The sequence below is a fragment of the Salvelinus sp. IW2-2015 genome, linkage group LG14, assembly GCF_002910315.2.
Source record: "Salvelinus sp. IW2-2015 linkage group LG14, ASM291031v2, whole genome shotgun sequence".
NCBI lineage: Eukaryota > Metazoa > Chordata > Actinopteri > Salmoniformes > Salmonidae > Salvelinus > Salvelinus sp. IW2-2015.
The window spans coordinates 52,658,623-52,679,495 of record NC_036854.1 but is presented as its reverse complement, the minus strand read 5'-3'; the positions used below and the strand labels follow the sequence as shown (position 1 = coordinate 52,679,495).

The following is a 20,873-nucleotide window of genomic DNA, read 5'->3' as shown; positions in this document are numbered from 1 at the left end:
AAATCTAATTGGCACTGGGAGAAGAAAAAAATCTAATTGGCACTGGGAGAAGAAAAAAATCTAATTGGCACTGGGAGAAGAAAAAAATCTAATTGCGAAGTAATGCTTTTTAGCCTATTAATTGATGGAAATACATTTGACTGGTCATGCTTATCAGTGTATAGGTTAATTTGCATAATTAGCGTGTGTACAGTATATTCGTTATGTATCTTATTTATCAAGTGTACAGCATACAGAGCCTTTGAGAGGAAAATCTGTCAATCAGCGTGAGCGTGGCTGCTACAGCATCTCAAACAGCAAATTCATAGTTGACGGAAGGCAGGCTTCATCAGCTCGTCACACCACTTTGCAATGAGCTGGAGGCATTATGCATTTTGAAAACATATAGTTCATTATTTTGAAACCTGAGCTTTTTACTACATATTATGAGGCATGTCTTACCTTGCTTCAAAGTAGCCTAGCCAAATTCAGACCATTTATTTTATATCAACTTGCTTTAAATTGTCCAGTAGCCAAAGGTACAACCTTAGGTCATATAAGAAACCAAAATTAGTTGTTGCATATTAGATTTCCTCTCTTTCTAAATTTCAAGAAATAAATGTGGACAGTTATTCTAACATCTTCAAAGTGGACATCAGAATTCAGTAAGAATCACCGCATATCGTTGCATCCTCGAATTGCATGTTCTGTTAATATGAATTACCTTAATCTAAATGTGATTTATATTATTCTGAGCTCCGTGGGTGGACGCCCTAATCAGGTTACGCACTCAATGCATATGGGTCTTGTACATTTCTCAAATGTCCGGTAAATGAAAATGCTTCCGGTCAAATGTCCAGCGCAACATTTTCCTAACAGAAACCTGGTGTGTGTGTGTGTGTGTGTGTGTGTGTGTAAATTATGTATGTCTATAGTCCTCAAACTCAACTCTGGACCACGAAGCCAGTTCCACTGCTTTCTTTCGTTTCCCTCTAAATCAGTGACCGATTTAGACCTGGCACTAGGGCATATTGGCGGGTAAGAATGTCAATTTGCAGGGCTTTGTCAAAAGTCTGTATGAGCACGTGTGAGTTGCGATTTATTGTCGAAAAATGCTGCAGTAGTTGTTTTCAAAGTATTTCTGTTGTTTTGTTTCATAGCTGCTAAATCCTCTGCCTGGCAGGGGAGCTGTGCGCATTGAGTTAAGTGCTGATAGAATTGTTTTTGGAGGTGCTGCGCACAGGCATAAAAGTTGATCGAATTTACTCCAAAGTCTACAAAGTGAGACTTTGTCCGCGTGTTTCTTGGCTATTTACATTTTGTTCACAAGCTTGGTTGTTGTCAACATTAGTTTGAGTCTGTTGCTTCAACTAATAGCAAAGAGACCACCTAGTCAGATCCCAAATCTCAGACACATCTGACAAAACTCGAGTGGCCTGTTACCATGGTAACCTCCCGCCCTTAAAGGGGCAGCTGAACATTTTGTCTCATTTGGATTTTGGTTAGAAAAAGAAATGTCACCGCAAACCAGCGATTCGTAGTGTTTGAATAGATTTTGACTGATGCATGCTATGTTTGGATCGTTTGGGGTCTGCGGACCGATGCACTTGTATCTTAATTAAACATCAGAATCGGGGACCGATGCAAATTGGTGAATCGTTACATCCCTAATACTTTTGCAACTGTAGGTTGAGCTCACATCACAACACAAGCAGATATGGCACAGCACATTTTGTTAGCAAACACACAGCAGTAGAATACTTTATATTGCCCTGCAAGGGTTATGCATTATCAATTCATCAAATATTATATCAAATTCTAGAACTGCAGGGTACATCAAAATAAACACTGTGTACAAAACATTAAGAACACCTTCCTACATTGAGTTGCACCACCCCATTTTGCCCTCAGAAAATTAACGCAAACCGGTGCGCTTGGAACCTACTATATTTTGATGAAATAAAATAAACAAATAAAACTATCATGCCCCGTTCAAAGGCACTTAAATATTTTGTCCATTCACCCACTGAATGGCACATACACAATCCATGTCTCAATTGTCTCAAGGCTTAACAAGCCTTCTTTAACCTGTCTCATCAGCAATAAGAGATCATAGCTTTCACCTGGTCAGTCCATGTCATGGAAAGAGCATTCTTAATATTTTGTACACTCTGAGTATGTTACTTAAAGCACACAGAAAATCAGAAAAGTAAGCTTTATATACAAATTACATGTATCTTTACTATATTAAAACTTTACTGAGTACATTTTGAATTATGGTTACACCTAGCTACCTACAGTACCAGTCAAAGGTTTGGACACACCTACTCATTCAAGGGTTTTTCTTTATTTTTACTATTTTCTACATTGTAGAATACTAGTGAAGACATCAAAACTATAAAATAACCCACATGGAATCATGTAGTAACTAAAAAAGAGTGTTAAACAAATCAAAATATATTTTATATTTGAGATTCTTCAAAGTAATCATCCTTTGCCTTGATGACAGCTTTGCACACACTTGGCATTCTCTCAATCAGCGTCATGGGGTAGTCACCTGGAATACATTTAAATTAACAGGTGTTCCTTGTTAAAAGTTAATTGGTGGAATTTCTTTCCTTATTAATGTGTTTGAGCCAATCAGTTGGGTTGTGACAAGGTAGGGGTGGTATACAGAATATATCCCTATTTGGTAAAAAACCAAGTCCATATTATGGCAAGAACAGCTCAAATAAGAAAAGAGAAACGACAGTCCATCATTACTTTAAGACATAAAGGTCAGTCAATCCGGAAAACCTCAAAAACTTTGAATGTTTCTTCAAGTGCAGTCGCAAAAACCATCAAGCGCTATGATGAAACTGGCCAAGAAACACGAGCAATGACATTAGACTGGTGGAAATCTGTGAGTTGAGATTTGAGAACTCCATGTCTGTGAGACGCAGAGTAGGTGAACGGATGATCTCCACATGTGTGGTTTCCACTGTGAAGCATGGAGGAGGTGGTGAGATGGTGTGGGGGTGCTTTGCCGGTGACAGTGAAGATGATTTATTTAGAATTCAAGGCACACTTAACCAGCATGGCCACAACAGCATTCTGCAGCGATACGCCATCCCATCTGGTTTGCGCTTAGTGGGACTATCATTTGTTTTCAACAGGAAAATGACCAAACACACCAACAAGTGTTCAGCATATGTGGGAACTCCTTCAAGACTGTTGGAAAAGCATTTCAAGTGAAGCTGGTTGAGAGCATGCCAAAAGTGTGCAAAGCTGTCATCAAGGCAAAGTATGGCTACTTTGAAGAATATAAAATATTTTTTGGTTACTACATGATTCCATATGTGTTATGTCATAGTTTTGATGTCTTCACTATTATTATACAGTGTAGAAAATAGTAAAAATAAAGAAAAACCCTTGAATGAGTAGGTTTGTCCAAACTCTTTACTGGTACTGTGCATCAGAAGTATATTTACCTGGAAGGCCAATAGATCCCTTTGGAAGGGAATCATACTTGCCTGGGCCGTTATCTTAGCGGTGGCTGCTGCAGCAGCCACGGCTGCAGCGGGGGGCAGGCCACCAGGCTGGGTGGGGGTCAACATGGGCATGGGAGGGGTCACAGCCTTGCCAACCCGCAGGTACTGGCCCCCCAGGTCAAACAGGTTCATGGAGGACACTGCGTCCAGGGACGACTGGGGCTTGTCATACTCTGCCAGGGAGAGAGGGGGGGAGAGGAGTTAGGAGGAGGACAAACACACAGCAACAGCACATCCCGAGGGCCGCCACCCGCCAGGGGCCTCTCTGCTCACCGACGAAGCCAAAGCTCTTGTGTCTTCCTGTGGTGGGGTCCCTGGCTAACGTGCAGGACTTGATCCTCCCGAAGGCCTCAAAGACGCTCTTGATGTCCTCGTCTGAGAGGTCAGGGTGGACGGARGCMACGWAGATCCGGTTGTAGGCGCGYGCCTCCTCTGCCAGCTGGTCGATGATGGGTTGCGCCTGACCAATGTTACCTGGCCGCCCCACCTACAGCACAGATACCAGCACAGGGCCAATGAGTGGGGTGTCACAGCCACTGACCAAGCAACGCAACACCTCGAGCGCCAAAACCACTTAACACCTTCAACTCAGGACAACGCAATTACGCTGCTTTTCAAACTGTAACACCAGTGTTACACGAGTGTATACTCACTTATGTTATACTAGGGAATCTGTGTTTCCATAGCTAGGGCTGACAGTGAAGCATGTGAAGAGCAGAATTAACAACCTCTGCATAATCAAAACGGTCGCTTATCGAGAAGTTGCTAAAATTCACAGTTAGCCATTGTTATGCAAATGCCAGCTGAAAAGTACCAGTGGCCTGGTTTTGGGCCCAAGTGAGCGCAGGCCCGTCGGAGCCATGGCCCGGTAAGACATGGGTGCCAGCCCACGTAGACGTAAACAGAAAAGTCTGAGCCTTTGGAGTCAATCCTGTATGGAAATGCTCTATTAGAGATCTGAAGGAGCCGCTTTCTCTTTGTAATTGCCGCCTAATGTATTCTTAGCCAAGTTCACACTAGCCTTGCTAAACTGCATCTGTCCACCAGGGCTAAGGTAATACGAGTGATATGAAATGTGACAACCTGCACTATAGTCTAGAGACAATGTCTTCTATCGACACACTATTTTCTTTAACTCTCACTCTTTCTAGACTATAACATACCAACAACTTAATCACTTCAAAATCATCAACTGAAACGTACAATAGAAATCATGAAACTAAAAGAAAAGTATAGCCTATCTGAAATTCATGAAGATAATTATACTGTAAAAGCTGCTACTATGACTTGCTCACTCACTCAGGCATGTTTGACCAACACTAAAAGAAAGGCCTGTTCAGATTGCCTTAAGCCGGAGCTGCAGCTGGGGATCAACTAGTGGAAATAGCTATAAATTAACAAAACCCGTGGCTGGCACTACACTGTCAAGGACCGACATGTCTCAGAGGCATCTCCTCTAACAACTGTCATCTATAGGTTAGTGTCTGGAGCGTCTCTTTGAGCGGCTATGTAGTATATGATATGTGCTCCAGGTGGGGCGGCCAAGCAACACCAACCAGGCGCAGCCCATCATCAGCACATCTCGGACACAGAGCAACGCATCATCACACGCTGCCCGGGTATCCTAGAGGAACTGGTCACTAAAACAATGTGGTGATGACATGGAAGCAGAAGAACGCGCATACATTCACAAAAATACACACCCGCGCACACACAAACACAACCACACACACCTTTAAATGAATGGACATACATACAAGCAAAGAAAGAAAAAGAAATGAGTGGCTTTAAATACACAGAATTAGAGATACTACCAATTAGTGATTCACCCAGAAATAGTTCAGTTACACACAAGGAGCGAAATGAGAAAAGGGGATGTCCGAACTGTCTCCATGCATCCTCGATAGAAAAGATAAAAAGGTTAAAAAGATGATAGCAGGAGCACCGCTCTTTCCAGGGGTATAGAGGGGGGGTTCTGAGAGGTCCACTTCCACTGGGCAGGACAGGCTGCCTCTCCAGGCCACTCACCTTGATGTTCCTGCCCCCGAGCATGACCGAGTTCATCTGCTCCAGAGCCAGCTGTGCAGCCTCCGGGATCTCATACTCCACAAAGGCAAAGCCCTGCACGCACAGACATAGACCCATGAGACAACAGTTACAAACACGAGCATGTCAAATTCTCCAGTTGTGAATCAAAAGTTTCATTCATATGATTAATGCAGATCTAATTCTAATCCTATTGCAATTCTGTGTGGCGATGTAGTTTGAGCATGCTCTATAAACTGACCTTGTGCTTCATTGTAACTGAGTCCCATGACATGTCAATGCTCTTGATGGGGCCGAAGGGGGCAAAGGCCTGTCTGATGGTGTCCTCCCCAAGCTCATAGTATATGGAGCCCACATACACCCGGCACATGATGGCCAGAGCGCGCTGCCGCTGAGCCGCCACCTGGTAACCACGGAGAAAAACACACCATGATGCTTAGGGGGCCAAAGAAAGAAAGAACACACAAAATCAAATCTAGATGTGTATGGGTAAACTGTGATTTTTTTTTATGAGGTCTCATTATGTAAATCACTGGGAATATTTTAAATTCTCTATTGTGTTTGCTTTTCCCAACAATAGACATACAGGCCAATGTCAGGGATGGATGCAATCTGGGCATATGCAAAATAAAGAGTCCTGAAAAATGGATTTGTGACTATTGCTATCTATACTGAACAAAAATATAAAAACGCAACATGCAACAATTTCAACGATTTTACCGAGATACAGTTCATATAAGGATATCAGTCAATTTTAATAAATTCATTAGGCCCTAATCTAGGGATTTCACATGACTGGGCAGGGGCACAGCCTTGGGAGGGCCTGGAATGGCATAGGCCCAACCACTTGGAAGCCAGGCCCAACCACCAGGGAGCCAGGCCCACCCAATCAGAATTAGTTTTTCCAGAAATATTCCTGTTTCATCAGCTGTCCAGGTGGCTGGTCTCAGACAAGGTGAAGAATGCCGGATGTGGGGGTCCTGGGCTGGCGTGGTTACTCGTGGTCTGCGGTTGTGAGGCTGGTTGGACGTACTGCCAAATTCTCTAAAACGACGTTGGAGGCAGCTTCTGGTAGAGAAATGAACATTCAATTGTCTGGCAACAGCTCTGGTGGACATTCCTGCAGTAAGCATGCCAATTGCGCGCTCCCTCAAAACTTGAGACATCTGTGGCATTGTGTTGTGTGACAAAACGTGTAATGATCATGCTTTTTAAATAAGCGTCTTGATATGCCACACCTGTCAGGTGGATGGTTTATTTTAGCAAAGAAGAAATGCTCACTAACATGGATATAAACAACATTTGAAAGAAATAAGCTTTTTGTGCATATGGAACATTTCTGGGATCTTTTATTTTAGCTCATGAAACCAACACTTTACATGTTGCGTTTATATTTTTGTTCAGTATATAACAATATATCAGCCATTTTGTAAATGCAGACACTTATACAGCTACATAACTTTAAGAAATCTGAATCATTACTGTATTTATATGGGTGAAAGCACAAGAGGTGATGGACATGCATGCCCCTCGCTAATATTTAGCCCTTGAAACTGACCTGTAGTCCAGTCGTGTATATGAGATGACATTTCAACATGGACAACAAACTAAATCAACACCTACAGTGCCATGAAAAAGTATTTGCCCCCTTTCTGATTTTCTTTCTTTTTGCATATTTTTGATACTGAACTGTTATCAGATGTTCAACCAAAACCTAATATCAGATAAAGGGAACCTGAGTCTACAAATACTTAACTTTGTTTATGAAATATGTAATTGTTGTGTTATTTGTTCACTCAGGATCCCTTTATTGTCAGCAGCATACCTTTATTGTCAGCAGCATACCACCCTGCATACCACTGCTGGCTTGCTTCTGAAGCTAAGCAGGGTTGGTCCTGGTCAGTCCCTGGATGGGAGACCAGGTGCTGCTGGAAGTGGTGTTGGAGGGCCAGTAGGAGGCACTCTTTCCTCTGGTCTAAACAAAGATCCCAATGCCCCAGGGCAGTGATTGGGGACACTGCTCTGTGTAGGGTGCCGTCTTTCGGATGGGACGTTAAACGGGTGTCCTGACTCTCTGAGGTCATTAAAGATCCCATGGCACTTATCGTAAGAGTAGGGGTGTTAACCCCGGTGTCCTGGCTAAATTCCCAATNTGACTCTCTGAGGTCATTAAAGATCCCATGGCACTTATCGTAAGAGTAGGGGTGTTAACCCCGGTGTCCTGGCTAAATTCCCAATCTGGCCCTCAACCATCACGGTCACCTAATAATCCCCAGTTTACAATTGGCTCATTCATCCCCCTCCTCTCCCCTGTAACTATTCCCCAGGTCGTTGCTGCAAATGAGAACGTGTTCTCAGTCAACTTACCTGGTAAAATAACGGTAAAATAAAAATAAATAAATAAATAAATCTGATATTAGGTTTTGGTTGAAGATCTGATAACAGTTCAGTATAAAAAATATGCAGAAAGAAAATCAGAAAGGGGGCAAATACTTTTTCACAACACTGTATATCAGTTGAAAAGCATCCATACAAAGATAAAAAGCCTGAGGAAAGCATTTCACACTTACGTCTCTAAGGGGAGGGAGGGATGGGTAACCACTGAAAGCAGTTTACTGGTTCCTTTTACTCAAGCATAGCTGCGTTATCACCCACAGGCGAACTAGGCGAACTAGTAACAGCCTAATCTATTGCATAAGAAAAAAGTGATTTCCTATTTTACATCATAAAATTTGAGATTGCCAAAAAGGGATTCCGGTTTGAGAAGATCTCTCATTTTAGTTATTGAAAGAGACTGCTAACCCTCTTTAGCCCCACACCCAAGCTGGCTTTCTCAGCGTCAATCAATGCAAAGTAACATCATATTTATAAAGAAGACATGAACTTCCCTGCATTGATATTCTCAACTACATTTGCATAGCGATTTCAGGCTATAGAGCAAAAAGCCATAATAAATGTTCTGCAAAAAAAAAATGAATAAAGGGTTTGTATTGTGCTCAAATACACTACATTGCCAAAAGTATATGGACACCTGCTGGTCAAAAATCTCGTTCCAATTCGTCCCAAAGGTGTTTGATGCGGTTGAGGTCAGGGCTCTGTGCAGGCCAGTCAAGTTCTTCAAACACCGATCTCAACAAACCATTTCTGTATGGACCTCGAACAAGAAAGGGCCTTGCCCAAAATGTTGCCACAAAGTTGGAAGCACAGAATCTTGTAGATTGTCAATGTATACTGTAGCGTTAATATTTCCATTCACTGGATTTAAGGGGCCTAGCCCGAACCATGGAAAACAGCCCAGACCGTTATTCCTCCTTCACCAAACTTTACAGTTGGCACTATGCTTTCGGGCAGATAATGTTCCCCTGGCATCCGCCAAACCCAAATTTGTCCATAGGACTGCCAGATGGTGAAACACGATTCATCACTCCAGAGAACGCGTTTCCACGGCTCCAGAGTCCAATGACGACGAGCTTTACACCACTCCAGCCGACGCTTGGCATTGCGCATGGTGATCTTAGGCTTGTGTGCGGCTGCTCGGCCATGGAAACCCATTTCAATGTCACTCCCGACGAACAGTTCTTGTGCGGACGTTGCTTCCAGATGCAGTTTGGAACTCGGTAGTGAGTGTTGCAACTGAGGACAGACATTTTTACTCGCTTCAGCACTCAGCGGTCGCGTTTTCTGAGCTTGTGTGGCCTACCACTTCGCGGCTGAGCGGTTGTTGCTCCTAGACGTTTCCACTTCACAATAACAGCACTTACAGTTGACCGGGGCAACTCTAGGGGGGCAGAAATTTGTCGAACTGACTTGTAAAGGTGGCATCCTATGACGGTGCCACATTAAAAGTCACTGAGCTCTTCAGTATGGGCCATTCTCCTGCCAATGTTTGTATATGGAGATTGCATGGCTGTGAGCTCGGTTTTATACACCTGTCAGCAACGGGTGTGGCTGAAATAGCCAAACCCACTAATTTGAGGGGGTGTCCTCATACTTTTCACCATGCAGTGTGTATGAATTCAAACAAATCCCAAATTTCCATTATGAATCTCTTTCAGTTGAAAAAACATTGACCAACAGCTGTTGCCACCCAGTGGAAGAACTTCAGGGCACTTTTTCTTTAATCTGCCATTTCCTGGTTGCAAAAATTCAAAAAGTTTGCCTAATTTCAGTTTGTGAGACAAAACAAGCAATGTAAAGAGTAGAGAATCGTTGCACCATTAGACCGCTGTGAAATATATTTTCAATAACCAAAAATATTATATTTTCAGCTGTTTGAAGCTGGTGTACAAAACCGAAAGTAAAAGATGCTAAAACTAAACTTAAGAATGGGAAGCATAGAAATAGTGCACACAGAACAGATCTACCGCTCCTTAGACTTGCTTTCAATGAGAATGACAGATGTATAACTCACATTTATATATATATATATATGAATGTTTCGCCCAAAAAGTTACATTTTGCATCTTTAACCAGACTGAATTAAGCAGACGCAGCACATTGTATAAGAACTTGTCCCTCATATTTATAATATTTATAAACATGTCTTCTTTTGAAATATGAGTTATTTGGTCAGCTGCAATGGCTAGGATGGAGCCCAGAGTGGCCGATCAAAAAAGGGTAACAGTCCTTTTTATCATGAATGCGCACAGAGAAAAAAGTGTAATAATCTATTGACCGATTGTAAAGGTGAGAGAGGATCTCCAAAGCCCATTGTCACTGCTGCCATCTGAAAGACAGTAAAGATGAAAAAGGAACTGAAAAGTAGGTTAGATATATCTTTAAGCTTTGCTTTTTCAAATGTTGTTCCTTTGCTATACATCAGCTTTTAGAGACATTACACACTCCCCATAAAAAGCTTTCAGGACTGATTTGACTTTCCCTCTGCCACCCACTTCAAATCTTCCCCAAAACCATTTCACTATATCACCCCACAATCAAAACCCCTATGTGGAAAAGAAGTGCAAAGCATTCAACATGTTTAACAAAGTCTTCATGCTGATCTTCTCTAGCTGAAAAAAAGAGAGGCAGAAACAAGAGGACAAATATACCCATCCTATCATCGTAAGCAGACAAATATACTTTATATGCTGTGCTGCTATGTTTTGTGCTACTAAACAATAAAGTCATGTTTCATACCTACAAAGCTCCCAGGGCAGATAGTCATATCGAATTACTATGTGACAATCTTGCTAATGGTCCAAGTTACTCTTAGATATGAGCCTATAATTGAGTGCCTGTGGTTGGCGTTAAGAGATAAGAACATATGGTCAACGACATGTAGAGTTAAGTTGCAGTTGTAAGAGTATAGAATTCTGCACGTCTCACCTGTAAGTTGGTAAGCTGTTGTTGCTGATGAGCAATGGTCTGCTTCACTAAGGCACTCTTAATGCTCTGCTCCATGGCATACTTCTTTGCCTGAAAAAAAGTCATTGAGCGTGAGAGAATAAAGGAAACGCGAGAGAATAATGCAACCGCAGGCAAACTGACTAATGTAGAGACATTACGTATACACCTGTATTTAGTCATGTACATGTAGTAGGCTCACCCTTTGTAGTGCCTCCTGCTGCTCCGGGGTGAGAAGCGGCAGGCCAAGCTTCGCGCCTGTGCCCTGTCCATTCTCCATCATCAGAGCTGTCCCTCCCTGAAGAACCACAGCAGTGAAAATACATGTGAGCATCCTCAGGAGACATGAACACTTATTCATTGGAGAAATGAATGACACTTGCTGTGCACTGCACATTTGGTAGACTACATCTCTCTCTTCTACTATGATCATAATAAGGATAATTTAGGTATAGATTGAGAATCATCACAGTGCATATGTCGTACTGGGGAGGGGGGGGGGGGTCAGGTAATCTCAATATCAAAGACTAGTCATCAGTGATTGGGACGCTCAAGACAAGCGTGCGTAGAGAAGAGCTCCTTACCTACAACCTGCTAAACGCTGGGACCAGAGGCAGGATAACCCAGGGGGGAAGAGTGAATGGGAAGCCTTAACAATTCAAAAAAGTCTGAGAGAGAGAAAATGCCTTCAGACTAACATGATAGCAGCTGCAAGGCGGTAAACTTGGTATCCTTTATTTGCACCAGGTATTATTAACTAAGCTAGCTAATTTTATACAAACTTAGCTAGCTAACTTGCAAACGAGATAGCTATGTAGCTAGTTTGTTACTAGTAGGGGTGTAACGGTACACGTATTCGTACTGAACCTTCAGGTAACTCGGTTCGTTCCGCACTGTGAACGCAAATAAATACTTTAAATATATATATTTACAAAATTTAAAAAAATATGCCTTGAGTAAATCTGAGCTAAAAAAAACATTTCAGGCTATTCTGTTAAAACAACTACAACCCTACGTTGTAATCACAATTCAAATCTTAATTGCCGCATTTCAAACTGTCCTTTTGTGAGGCGCAGCTGGGAACTAGTTCTGTACGATGGCGAGTGGTGGGGTCGATAAACCAGAATTGGAGGATCCTCCATCATCGTTTAAATCTCCAGTTTGGTTAAATGTTGGCTTCCCAGTAGATTGCAACACCGATGGAAGGAGAGTTGTGGATAAAACTTGAACAGTATGTCACCACACTCAATGAGAATAGCCTATGCAGCTGCCGACACATTTTGGCTGATATCATCCCAGTATACCAGTACAAGAAAGAAACGCAAAGAAACACCACAACATCCCCTCTGCATCCAAGCAGACCTTCATGCAACCCAAGCACACCTCCCAAATAAATTGCACGAACAATAAGTAAGCTATGTTTATAGTTATTAGTTTATAGCCGCGGATATGCGCCCATTCTCCATGGTTGAGAATAGGGGGTTTCAGCACCATGTTAAACAATGTTTCGGTTCGGAAAATGTGACATTGAATTTATCGGACATTTGAGAAATTTACCAGAACCCATATGCATTGGGTGCGTAACCTGAGTAGGGAGTCCACCCACGGTGCTTAGAATGACAGAAATCACATTTAGATTATGGTCATTCATATTAACAGAACATGCAAGTCGAGGACGCAATGATGTGCGGTCCTTCTTACCTAATTATGTTGCGCACTTTGAAGATGTTAAAATAACTGTCCACATGTACTTTTTCTCAGCCAACAAGACAAGTAACGAACAGCAAAATCACTAGCCTATGTGAATCTACTATCCCCCACAGTTGTCACACCCTGGCCTTAGTTATCTTTGTTTTCATTATTATTTTAGTTAGGTCAGGGTGTGACATGGGGAAGTATGTGTTTTGGGTTGTCTAGGGGTTTGTAGGTTTAATGGGGAAATGTCTTGTCTAGGTGTTTGTATGTCGATGGCTGCCTGGATTGGTTCTCAATTAGAGACAGCTGTGGTTTATTGTCTCTAATTGGGAGCCATATTTAAGGCAGCCATGGGCATCATGTGTTTGTGGGTAATTGTCTATGTTGAACGTTTGTTGCTTGTCTGTGCACTTACGTTATTTAGCTTCACGGTCGTTTGTTGTTTTTGTTAGTTTGTGTATAGTGTTCGTTTTCGTGTTTTTCTCTCTTCCAAAATAAAGAGATGTATTTTGCACACGCTGCGCCTTGGTCCAATCTCTCACAAGAAGACGATCGTGACAACAGTAGAGAAGTTTCCTTACTTATCTACAGCTTGTCGAGAAAGAAATAGCCTATTCCAAACCGACTGGGACAGTTGAGGGACACTAGATCCAAAATTCATACAACTAGCAGGCCTAGGCTACATAAAGCAAAACTTTTAAAAAGCAATGAGTCTGATGCAACAAATCAGAATATTTAGCCTAAAATGTTGATAAACTATTATTTCTTCACATTATAAGCGTATCAATACGCAGTAGGCTATGTGCGAATGTTTGTTCCACAATGCAATTATCAGGAAAACACTTGTCAAAAGCGCACCACACATGCGAGCGGTGTCATGTGACAGATGAAAATATATGTTAGAAATGTAGATCTAATATGCAACAACTAGCATGGGATGCTAATATGACGCCTTTACTACTGTACAATGAAAGAAGGTTTATATAAAATAATTGCCTCCACGGATATGGTCTGAATTTGGCTAGGCTACTTTGAAGCAAGATAAGACATGCCTCATAATATGTAGTAAAACGCTCAGGTTTCAAAACAATTAACTATATGTTTTCAAAATGCATAATGCCTCCAGCTCCAGCAAAGTGGTGTGACGAGCTGATGAAGCCTGCCTTCCGTCAACTATGAATTTGCTCTTTGAGATGCTGTAGCAGCCACGCTCACGCTGTCTGACAGATTTTCCGCTCAATATATGTATGCTGTACACTTGATAAATAAGATACATAACGAATATACTGCACACACGCGCTAATTGAATACCACTCAATTATGCAAGTTAACTCATACACAGATAAGCATGACCAGTCAAATGTATTTCCATCAATTTAATAGGCAAAAAAGTATTTTGCAATGGGATATTTTCTTCTCCCGGACCGGTGGCAATTTTTTTAGCGCCTATTATTGGCTAACGGAAACCCTGTCGTGAAAGTGCTCGAGCCACATTACGTACTTCCCAATTGCACCCATTTCAGCAAACAGGTAGCACCTGTCCAATATAAGCAAGCCAAAGCTTTCAATACGTTTTCCAATGCACCGTGTTGCGCTTCAGGGCTCGACGTTAAGGCTTGTCCGGGGTAAGTATATATATATATTTTAAAGTCAGACAATCACAAAATATTTCAGTTGTCCATTCGTAAAAAGTAAAAACAATATCAAACAATTACTCTGATCACAATTTGTTCAGGCAGCGCACAGCAGGGAATGATTGACATTCTAAGTAAATCGGTCTTCTCGCAAAATCGTCTAGTGTCCGAACGGTTTGGCCTACAAACTATTATGACTATGGAAAGATGAGACTCTCACGAACACGATGGTGCTCTCTGTTTTGCTCTACGACCCCCACAGTTAGGGCTGTGATTTTGTCAGCCGGTGATTGTCACGCAAATAACGGTTGGTCTCACAGTAATTGACCGTTAATTAACACATTTAGCATCTCCTGGCTTCCACACCTACAAGCCACTGATGCAGACATTTGGAACATCTACATTTTAAATCCATGTAATATAGCCTACACCTTCACAATAAATCCATTATTTATTTTAGACAGTTCTAAAGAAACATGATATGAAGAAAATGTTGTATTTTTCAGAAAAACAGAATAGCATACTCTGAGTTGTCCTTATGATAGGTCCTGACCTAGTTAATGCCATATGGCTGTGGGCTACACAAATTAATCTAGCAGACAAGATTTGGTTATAATTCCGTGGCATTATTTTATAGTATAAAGAATCTAATTGAACGAACCTGAATAAAATAGAAAGGATATTTTCTCCAAACGATTTGAGGGAGTGCGCACATGCGGCTATTCTGTGTTGAGCGGTTAACAAAGAAATAGGTACTCCTATATGCTTAATTTAGAGTTAATAATGTAACTTTAGTTGTTCTACAAACGTTGGGCTATATGTTTTGATTTTTAATACATTGTAAGGCTGCATGAGGTGAAGGTCGAGTCATGCGTCCTCCAAAACATGACCCGCCAAACCACGCTTCTTAACACCCGCCCGCTTAACCGGGAAGCCAGCCGCAATGTGTCGGAGGAAACACCGTTCAACTGACGATCAGTTGGCCTGCAGGCGCCCGGCCCGCCACAAGGAGTCGCCAGAGTGCAATGAGCTAAGGCAAAAAGCCCCCTCAGCCAAACCCTTCGCTAACACGGGCGACACTGGGCCAATTGTGCGCTGCCCTATGGGACTCCCGGTCACGGCTGGTTGACACAGCCCGGGATCGAACCCGGGTCTCTAGTGACATCTCAAACACTGCAGTGCCTTAGACAGCTGCACCACTCGGGAGGCTTCCCAAACTATTCTAATAAAGTGTTGTTTCTAAAGTTGCAGCTTTTAAATGGGAATAATTATAAAAGTTGGAGTCTATGCAATTCTCATTCACAGATTTATTTTGAATTACAAATATTTTAACCCACAAGAAGTGAAATTGAGCAAAATACCAAGATTGAAAAATATAATGAGGAGTCAAAAGAACTTAAGCTTTCCTCAGCTGTAGCCTATGAATGAACTGCGTAGTTGGCCTAGGCCTAATTCCATATTATTCTAGCAATGTGCAACCTACCTACAATGCATATAGTAGCCTAGGCGAATAAGAGAGGATGATGAAACAATGCAAATAGTTTATAATTATCCAGTTCTGAGGAACGACAGCAGAGTCGCTCTGCAGCTCATTATGATTTTCAACCCATCACAAGACGCACAGCCAGGAAGGCTCTGTGACGGTGTCACTCGCTCCGTTACACACAGAGACAGATATGTACAGTAGCCTAGGCCTCTCTTTCGTGCCACAACTCCACCAGAGTGGAATAGGCTATTCGACAATTTTTGGCTCCACTAAATATATTTTGCCAATATCATGATGCCTCTCGTCCCTCGTCGTAGCACGCCAGCCAAATGTGTAGCGGCCATGTAGGCGATAACATCATCTATATATGGAAAAGCCCCGAAAATTATTTCAGACCCCTCCTTTGCACTTCACTCATTTTCAGTCACCCTTTTGGCTGATGGTGTTATGGACCTTTATTTGTTGTTGGAACAAGTGGTCTAAGCTTTCGGACAAGTAAAAAAATATGTCTTACTTGTCCCAAGAACAAATGGCTAAAAAAGTGTATATCAAGCCCTGCCGCATACTTAACAGTGATAGCCCCTTTCCCATCACATTACCCCGGAGTGGGAGATGTACCTTGTTACGGACACTCGCTGTTTACGAGTCACGCATCTGGCACTGAAGGAAGCAGTGTCATGGTGCGTTCTCGAAGATGGAAGTGGGAATTAACCACATACAATTGGGAAAAATACACTTGAATGGACCTCCAACTAATTCCTATTGGGAAACTTGTCTGTCATCCTGGGCACCCACCTCCCACATGGTGACCTCTGTCACCTACTAACGAAATGGCCTCTAACAGCATTTTCTGTAATTAAAAGCAATTTATTCATGTGGTTTTTGAACTCTATAATTGGTTTACAATCATGAAAGTTGTACTTTCAGTTTATGGTTGACCATTTGCCAATGGACAATTCTCGAGTTCAAATCACATGAATGCATCCAACTGGTATTTATGACTTCACAACTGGAAACGTTAAATTCCCACCTCCCACATAGTTACAAACGCAGCATCAGAGTGGAAACCTGAGGCCCACATAACAACCCTGTCACAACAGACAATGGCAGGAACATTGTGAATGGCATTTMATTTTCCCGCTGTACCGAAACGTGATAACAAAAACGCAATAGTACGTACCCAACTGTGGGTTTGGTGAACCGTTACACCCCTAGTTACTAGGTAATGCGAAGCGTAAGCAAGTAATACGCTTACTAGTTAGCTAAATGACTAGCTAAGTTGCTACACTTGAGTGGAGCTCAATCGTAAGTAACGTTAGGATAGTTGAGGCGAGCTAACGTAGCTGCCTAACTTGGTCGTTGCATCTTCTTTAACATAGCTACCTAGCATATCACTATTTTCAATCATGCATTGTAATTCCAACAAGGCAGTCTAACATACTAGCATCTTTACCAGTGAGCTAACAATTGCTTTATTTTTTTTAGCTAGAAAGCATTAGTCTAGATCCAATTGTCGCAGTAGTTAGCTAACTTAGCTTGCTAGTAGTTGATAAAGGCCGCATGCCTAAATTCAGGTTTTGTGAATTAAACGTGGTTCACGGGAATAAACCAATAATTCCTACAAGATATGTAGGTTCACAACTATTTGAGAAACAGGACGGGGACAACAATAACTGAGTTCATATTTAACTTATTTAGCAAGTTATTTACCGCAATCTCCGTCACCGCCATGAAGCACACCTACTTGAATAGGCCCTCCACCAGTTTGCGAGTACCGCGAGACTTGCAGGACAAACACTAAACTCGCGAGAGCTTGATTTCAGGTCAGTGTTCAGGGTTTCTAGGTTTGATTTGGTCGTTCTTTCGCCCATTTGACTAAAGTAGAGATGTGCTTGAAATTACACTGTAGTGCTGATGTAGCCATACAATTGCTTTACATTCATAGCTGTGTTTGTCATAGTCAGGAAAGGTTAAAGGGCAATCTGCATATTCAAACAATAAGTCGCTACCCTGCCCCTGTTTTGGTAAATAGCTGAGGGATGGGGCTATGGATGAAAGGACTGACCATCCCTCAGAATTAAAGTTTTAACCATGTTTTGGCTTCTGATGGGGTAAGACCGTTGAACTAAACCCAGACTATCTGCATTGTGTGCCCCCCCCAACCCCTCTTTTACACTGCTGCTACTCTCCGTTTATCATATATACTTTCATGAACATACTACCTCAATTGGCCCGACCAACCAGTGCTCCCGCACATTGGCTAGCCTGGCTATCTGCATTGTGTCCCGCCACCCACCAACCCCTCTTCTATGCTACTGCTATTCTCTCTTCATCATATATGCAGTCACTTTAACCATATGTACATACTACCTCAGTCAGCCTGACTAACCGGTGTCTGTATGTAGCCTCGCTACTGTTTTTTCACTGTCTTTTTACTGTTGTTTTTATTTCTTTACTTACCTATTGTTCACCTAATACCATTGTTGCACTGTTGGTTAGAGCCTGTAAGTAAGCATTTCACTTTTGTATTCGGCGCACGTGACAAATAAACTTTAATTTGATGAGGCAAGTTATATTCTCAAAGAAAAAAAGGATGTAGCAATCACAGATTGACCCTTTAAGTAAAACCTCTTTCACTAGTGTGACCTCCCCCTGGTCACTGTCTGTCTGCTGTTAGGCCCCTCGAACTGAAAGTAACAGCTTGATTTGGGGGGAGAAAATGGTTACTTATCTGTGTCTTAAAGTTTAAATGTTTGTCAGGACACCAAGACCAATAATATATTTAAAAGAATAATAATAATCTTCAAACAGTCTCACCATGATGTGACAATTTTTTTTTATTGTCATTCATTGCAGTACAATAATTTACAGAAGGATAAGTAGAACACGTCCAGTACAATACAGAGCCTACATTAATTCAACAGAATCCACACTGAGGAGAAAGTGATCACTACAGAAAAAGACTGATGAATGGGCATACATTTTTCTTGAGCAGGTCCCCCCTGGAGTCAGTCAATGACTAAGGCAATCTTGTAAAAGCAAAGTCTGAACAGTTTCAGCTATTATTAATACATGCATTGCAGATTATGAGACCAGATAAGAGCAACAGCAGCACCACTCTAAGCATTCACACCTCTGTTCAAGGTAAACACATTTATCTACACAATATTCTACCGATAACTCTTCTCCCAGAAATGTTTCCCTCGAGACTAGCTGATAAAAGGCTGGACATTTTAAGAGAAATTAGCAGATTATGCAGCATCTGTACAGGACTGCAATTGTAATGGGGCCACAGCTTTACAGATAGCATAAGAAACAAATGTAATATTGTTAACAGATGCAGATACTGAAGAATATATACTGTTCAAGATTGATTTAAGAACATTAATTTTTTTCTCCTCCCTAAAAACACTGGCAACTTTTTAAAGCCATCCATAATTTACTAAATCCATTTAGTCCAAAATCCCTTATTACTTGACTCTTGCTTTCTTTAAAAAGGCATTGGGGATCTGTTAATCTCTTGTGGACAGTCTACTGGGTTAACCGAGATTAGGGATCTGTGGACATAAAGGCTAAATAGCACATTTATTAACGCAGAATTCAGCTTCAACCTACTGTACATAAGTATATAATGCTTTTTTGTGTTGTGTACTGTAGTTGTTATCTTAATTTGACCAGTTTTGTCACAGGAGTAAAATAATCCTACAACAGGATTTCATTAAACTTATAAAAAAAAGAATTTCCAAATGGGAAATTAGTTTTGATAGGCTATGGTTTAGGTGTAGCCTATGGCTATATTTCGAATACACTTGTATGTCGTAGTGGAGACCAATATCCATCTTGTGTTATTAAGCTATAGAAAATAACAGTTGTTGATGTACATTAGAATAAATGTACTACTGCGACATTCAATCTGGTGCTTTGGCATTTGAGCGAGCGAGAGAAAAAGATAACTGCGGGTTTTCAGTGAATTTTTGTAAATCACAAGTCTCATTTCAATTTCCTGCGGTGCAGGAAAATTCTCAGCGACAACAGAATGATCAAATTAAGATACAATATCTGTATCATTCAGTAAACCAGCAATTGATTGCTCCCAAATTATTTTTATTCTGGGCTTTATTTCTTCTGAAATATTTATGAAAACCCTCCATTTATATTCTTGTTCTAAAATGTCTCAATTGGAGTGGAGTATATTCACTATATTAAGTACACATATTCTATGTGTTTAGCTACAATTCTATTTCTAGAATGGATTTAAACATTTCTGCTGTGGCCCCTCTTCACATTCACAATCTGGTTTTCAGAATAAAGGAAAATAAAAGTATATCATTCTGTTGACAACACAATAGCCTGAATTGTTGACTGTCTAGGGGAGTTTTTCATCTTATTCTGAAGTTGCTTTATGTTGCTGTGTAATGTTTTATGGGTTTTGTACATGGTAGGTTGCCATCACAGGCACTTTGCAAGTCTTTGGCTTACAGAACACTTTCACAGGGAAAACCCTTAAAGAGCACTACAGACTAAAAGAGAGGCATCATCTCATTGCTCATTACTACTAATGCATGGAGAGTCATTCAGGCTAGTAAAGGATTGGTAGAATGCACTGCGAGTATGTTTGAAGACCATTATACACCATTAAAACTTAAACAGAAAAAGAGGTCTGTGCAACACCAATGCTGTTCATAAAACTATGCAAACATGAATAAGTTAAGTGTTAGCATGTTTAGCATTACCAGTGCATGTTGGACGGTTCTCATCTTTGTCAAAGTTACTCTCACTAGACATTTCTACAGTAGGTATTGCTGGGGCTTATAAAACTAGGGAGTCATTTTATAAAAATTCTTATTTTTTAAGATTATTTTCCAAAAACAATTAACATTTCTGGAGTTATAAACTATTAATTAAAGTACTGTAAATTAACATGAAAACATAGCTGTTTTATTGGTTCGTATCGAATTAACTATGTCCATCCATCATTGGAAATATCTCTACTGGCAGTACAGTAACAGTAGTGGCATTATGGAGGAACAAAGTCATGAAGACATTTTAAGGCATTACATCCCTTTTTAGGCAGGTGTAATTGTCAATCTTCCACTGCATTGTGGGATAGCTGAACATACAGTGCATTTGGGAAGTATTCAGAACCCTTGATTTCCCCCC

The 20,873-nt window shown here is 41.2% G+C and overlaps 1 protein-coding gene across 4 annotated transcripts in view; it reads right to left on the bottom strand.

Annotated features, from left to right (window-relative positions):
• The window catches only part of LOC111973203 (poly(U)-binding-splicing factor PUF60), a 27,953-nt gene extending 10,424 nt beyond the window's left edge, over positions 1–17,529 (bottom strand). Inside the window, exons 1-9 of one of the 4 annotated variants that reach the window (XM_024000483.2) lie at positions 17,424–17,504; positions 11,483–11,566; positions 11,101–11,196; positions 10,881–10,970; positions 10,231–10,281; positions 5,797–5,958; positions 5,538–5,630; positions 3,783–3,996; positions 3,450–3,682 (exon numbers count right to left, since the gene is read on the bottom strand). In XM_024000483.2, coding sequence (XP_023856251.1) covers positions 3,450–3,682; positions 3,783–3,996; positions 5,538–5,630; positions 5,797–5,958; positions 10,231–10,281; positions 10,881–10,970; positions 11,101–11,181 — 924 coding nt within the window. In that variant the 5' untranslated portion in view covers positions 11,182–11,196; positions 11,483–11,566; positions 17,424–17,504. Of the gene's footprint in view, positions 1–3,449; positions 3,683–3,782; positions 3,997–5,537; positions 5,631–5,796; positions 5,959–10,230; positions 10,282–10,880; positions 10,971–11,100; positions 11,197–11,482; positions 11,567–17,423 lie in introns of all 4 variants that reach the window. The other 3 variants (XM_024000484.2, XM_024000482.2, XM_024000485.2) reach the window with 3 other exon arrangements.
• Positions 17,530–20,873: the final 3,344 nt, after the last annotated feature.